Source organism: Condylura cristata, unplaced genomic scaffold (genome assembly GCF_000260355.1).
Source record: "Condylura cristata isolate star-nosed mole 26May11 unplaced genomic scaffold, ConCri1.0 scaffold00020, whole genome shotgun sequence".
NCBI lineage: Eukaryota > Metazoa > Chordata > Mammalia > Eulipotyphla > Talpidae > Condylura > Condylura cristata.
The window spans coordinates 27,097,807-27,102,906 of NW_004567121.1; the positions used below are offsets into that span (position 1 = coordinate 27,097,807).

At 54.0% G+C, this 5,100-nt stretch overlaps 1 protein-coding gene across 1 annotated transcript in view; it reads right to left on the bottom strand.

Moving 5' to 3' along the window:
• Window positions 1-5,100, bottom strand: part of DPYSL5 (dihydropyrimidinase-like 5) — a 75,710-nt gene that overhangs the window by 11,586 nt on the left and 59,024 nt on the right. The window contains exons 4-8 of the mRNA XM_012727493.1: window positions 4,933-5,100; window positions 4,090-4,158; window positions 2,742-2,786; window positions 1,140-1,215; window positions 1-156 (exon numbers count right to left, since the gene is read on the bottom strand). The exon at window positions 1-156 is cut by the window's left edge and continues 1 nt beyond it; the exon at window positions 4,933-5,100 is cut by the window's right edge and continues 4 nt beyond it. Of these exons, the coding sequence (XP_012582947.1) occupies window positions 1-156; window positions 1,140-1,215; window positions 2,742-2,786; window positions 4,090-4,158; window positions 4,933-5,100 (514 nt within the window). The remainder of the gene's footprint in view (window positions 157-1,139; window positions 1,216-2,741; window positions 2,787-4,089; window positions 4,159-4,932) is intronic.

The window sequence follows — 5,100 nt, forward strand, 5'->3', positions numbered from 1 at the left end:
TGGCCAGCAGGCTCATGAGGTAGGTCGAGGTGTTGGTGTCCAGCCGCAGGGGAGGCACCGTGACGTAGGCGGCCGCGTGGGACCAGTCCTGGTGGTAGTAGTGCAGGCCTGTCAGCGTGGCGTGGGCCGTGGTGGTCTCGGCCAGCACCACCTTCCCTGGAAGGAGAAGCGCTGGACATGAGGAGGCGCCACGGAACCGAGCGCCTGCGGGTCTGAGCGGCTGTCTGACAGGTAAGCGCGCTGAGCGGGAGAGGAAGGCGCTGGCCTGGCTCTCCTGTGCTCAAGGTCAGAAGCTCCCTCTCCTCAGGTCGGCTCCAGGCGAGGAGGGTGGAAGGTGGCAGGTGTGGCAGTCGCCAGCGGGAGAAGGGCTGGAGGGCACAGGGCTGTGGTGCCCCTAGCGGGTGGGTTCACTATTCGCTCAGTGGGCCGCGTGCTGCCAGCAGCTTCAGCCTGTGGGTGGGGCCGTAGCGGGGCTATGAATGGGGGGGTGGGGGGACAGTCAGGAGGCTGGGTGACCACGAGGGTGGACGCCCACGGGCTTCACAGGGGGAGGCAGGAGGCGGGGCGTGCCAGGCAGTGTGGGGAAAGGCCCGAAGCCCTGCTCCTGATTGCTGTTTTCAGGTTTGTGATTTTGTTTCTTCTGTTGCCAGGACCGCGTGGGCACCCGGGGCCAGCTAGGGCTGCAGGCAGATCCCAAGCCTGCAGGGTCACCGGTGCTCAGCAAAGGGAGACAAAGGGTACCCAGGGCTCCCACACAGGGCTCCAGTGACCGCAGCCGAGGGAGGCTGGGCTGGCCACTCACTGCTGCTGCCCCTGGGGCTTCCCCAGCAGCTGCAGCCACGTCCCCTGGAACTGACCCAGCATTTTATGCTACAAGGCCACCACTAGTAAAACCAGAGACCCCAAAGATACCAATTAATGAGACAATAGAAACCTTGGAACATTTTACCAGACCCAGGAGAGGAGAGAGGCTCTTCCCAAAGCTGCCGCGCATACAAGCGAGCAGAGGAAAGCCTCGGTCTTACGGGCCTGAACCCAGGTAAGTGTGGCTTGCTCTGGGGAAAGGTTGGGCGGGAGGTGGCAACCCCACCCCGCGTGTACTGCCCTAACCGCCGCCCGCCCCCAGCCCAGGGACTCACCTTGCATCTTAGCAGCTGCAATAACGTCACCAGCCGAGATGCTGGACACATTGACCAGGTAAATGGGACAGTGAGTCTAAAACACAGGAAACACAGCCAGGAGAGTCCAACCTGGCAAATCTAAGAAGCACCAAGACAACCTGACAAAACGTACTTCCCCGGCCTCTACTATCAGGACTGGCCTGGAGAGGGGAGCACGAGCTCCCGGCAGACTGGGGATCTCCATGAAGCAGGGAGGGGGCCCAGGGGCACCCAGCACCAGAGCCCAACAGGGCAAGTCCTGAACCTCACATTTTCTACCAGCCGAAGACTGTGCCTTGAAACACGTGACTATTTTAATTTCCTGCATGGAGGGTGAGGCCCTAGAGACACGGCGTTATATCCCCAGCTAGGATAACATGCCTGTCCTCTCAGGGCTGCTTTGCTGGGAGACAGATGTACAAGGCACAAGACATTAGGGCCTCAGGGCCCAGAGGCCACAGCAGCAGGATGGGGCAATCTGGGAAACCCCTGTGCTGTCAGCTGATCAGCTTTCTCCCCACTGAGATGCACAAGTTCATGGCTTGGAACTGAAAAAACAAAGAGTTGAGCTTTTGTGGTTCAGATCTTCCTGATTCTGGGGTCAGTTTCTATCAGGGATTGATAAACTGGTAATTGTTACGAGAGTGAAATACTGTCCATGTATAAACTGTGAACGGAAGCTTTTTCCCAGCTGCTATGCTAGGACCGTCTCCGCCTAGCCATCGGTTTAAACTGGCCTGAGGTTTGGCGTGCTGGGTGCAGTCAGCTGAGACCAGCTGGGCCTCCACCCTCTTCGTTTCCCCGGGGTTTTGCTATACCGCTCCCTCACGCCACATCCTCAGGATGGCTTGGTCTTTCTGAAAGAGGTTCTCAAGGTGAAGGCCATGAGAATCCTGTCTCTGACTCCGGGGGGCTGCGTGGGCTGCGGGCGAGGATTTCCTATTTCTAGCCAGTGATGCCAATGGTCTGGCCCAGGAACCACACTTTGAAAACCAGGGCCCTAGAGGAGGTAGTTCTGAGTATCTGAGTAAATCAAACCCTTCATGAAGCTTTGAAGGAGAAATAACCTTTGAGTAGTGCTTGGCTGTCTCCCTTCTACGACTTCTTGCGCACCCATGAGGAGTGAGGCTATCATTCAATGTCACGTATTAAATCAGCAGGTCAGAGCCGCTGAGTGACTGCACCCACACCTCTTGCTCTTTCCCACCTGCCACTGCACTGGGTCTACGCCTGAGTGCTTCACTCTCACCATCCCAAGGAAACAGGAATGGCCACAGGTAGAGCTTTAATCAGGGTTCTCTGGGCCAACGTCTACCCTATTTGTTCAGAGAACCAGGTTCTAGGGCAGCAAGGCTCTGTGCCCACCGCCCGAGTCGTTTCCATTTGAACGAAGGTCCAGCAAGCTCAGCAGGTGCAATGCAGAGTCAGTGGCAAGGGGGCTCCTGCCAGCCTGGGGCAATCAAGGTTTGGTGGTCCTGCGAGGCAGGTATGGTGCTGGCCCCACCACAGAACAGGACCCCGCGGTACAAGCAGGTCCAATCTCAAAGTCGAGAGAGGCTCAGCGCGCCGGGGCCCACTCACCCTGTTTGCAATGGTGATGACTCGGTGCGTGGCTTCAGCTTCCAGCTGTTAGGAACACAGGACAGGAAGAAAACAAGCTTGATCATCTTCCCCAAGGAAACCCACACCTGCCTGAGAGCCCAGCTTGTAGAAGGAGCTGGAACAGCTGACACAGAGCACCTGCAGGGCCTGGCTCCGGGGTGAGCCCACCCACACTGAGAGCATCCTAGGATGAAGTACCCCAGGCACATCTGGCCAGATGCTACTAGGGGCTTAATGAAGATGGTGGAACAAAAGGAAACCGTCTGGTACAGACAGTTACTGTCTCCACTGTCTGGCACATTTCCCCCAAAAGCCACCTCAAGAGTTGCATCAAAGGCACACTCCCAACTGATCTCAAGCTGGAAGTTAGCTTAGATCAGGGTTTTTGAACCTCCGCACTACTGATCTTTTTGGAGGAAAATTCTTTGGGGTGGAGCTCTCTGGGTATTGTTAGCTGCATCCCTGCCTCTACCCACTGCAGACCAGAAATATCCACAGGGCTGTCCTGGGTAAAGCCACACCATGTTCTCAGTGGCCAAGTGCCAGGTGGCTTCAGTGGCTTCCTATGGCCCACTGAAGAAAGCAGCATCTCGGGGGGCAGCCACTGAAGGTCAACTGCAAAGAGCGGGTGGCTGTGGCCTATGTCAGTGTCCCTGTCCCACTTGGGACCACCCCAAATGCATCTAAACACTGCCAAGTGTCCCCCGGGCCTCTCCCGCATGGTAAAGGATGTCTGAGCTGGGTCATAGGGTAAGAGAGCATTGTCTGTCTCGTGGGTTCCTCCAGAACAGAATTCTTCGGTTGAGGGGCTCAGGGAGTTGTGTGGAAACCTGGCACAACTGTGCATGGATGAGACAGAGGCAGGAGCAGAGCCGCTGTCACGCTGCCGTCTCAGGGGCCGTAAGGAATAGGGGGAAGAGCGTCTCCTTTCTGTGGGGAGAGCTGTGTAAAGTTCTCTGACACTCATGGGGATTTCATCCTTCAAATGCTAAGTCTTATAGTCTGGGCTTTCTTCTAACAAAGACCTTTTCACTCTGCCTTTTTTCTTCCAATCAATTCTGGGCAGAGCAACCCCTGGAAGGTTGACTTTGTCTTCTCTAACTTGCTGAAATCAGAGTTGAGTCAAGTGGTCTGGTTCCCACCAAACTCTTCTCCAGGAAACTCAAGGTCAGGTTGGCTTCGGCATAGAGGAAGCTATTCCCTGGGAAGCTTCCAGATAGGAATTTGCCCATGGGGAAAGTGAACACAATTCAACTTATATTCGTTGGTGACTCTTCTGTTCTAAAAGATTCTGTGGCTCTACAGTCGACACAGGACATTTGCTCACCTCCTCTGGACGGCTGATCTCGATTCCTTCTGGGCCTGTGATACCCAAATCTAGTGCTTCCTTCGCACCCTGAAGAATAACAACAGAAAGAAAACACTTGAGATGCAAGAAAACACAGGACCCACGGGACAGCAGGCAGCTAGACACAGCCCTCCCCCTTCGGCCAGCTACTGTCCTCACGTCTGGGACACTCATCTAATGAGGGAAGAATAAGCACAGGACTCCCTTGCAGTAAAGCTCTTCATGTGTCTCCCGTCACAATGACTGAACATTCTTTTCATCTTAAAATGCAGTTCAGTGAATAGTTAACAGGTCTGGGACACCAGTTTTTGTGACTGTAAGAATCAGAATTTCCTCACTGGAAACCTAGTTGACTCTAGCTTCCAGCAACATCCTTAGTTGTGCCCATTTAACACCTAGAGACACAAACGGGCTCATCTCTCTGGGTACCAGTGAGCTGACCGCTATGTTATTCCAGCCTCTCGGGGAAGGAACAAGACAGAGGAAAACTGTTCTTATTTATTCTGTAAGTCAAATCCCATTAAAATATTTCTGAGAGATGTTTCAAATTCTTTAGCTACAATGACATGTAAATATAGTACTAGAACTAAGACATCTAAGACTGAGAAATCCTTTTGGATATACAGAGATTAGTTTTTTGACAGATTGCGCAAAAGTTTGGATTTTTGACAAAGAATTGTCACCTGGAGTGTTCACATCTCACACTTCCTTTTACAACTTGCTTTGCTGGAGCCTAATTGGAGGGGTGATGGGTGGTCAGGAATTCCCTCAAGAACTGTATCTACTGGTACCCCCATGCCCCAGCATTCTCTGCTGCCTTGCCTCAGCCACGAGCTCCCCATTTTCAGCATGGACTCGGGCAATTGCCCCAATGTCCTTGCAAGCGTGTAACACTTGGTACAGCTCACTGTCTCGAAGCATATACAAGTCCTTGTAGGTCATGAACATCTGGAACGAGTTGACACCCTTCTCCCGCACCAGAGTCTCCAT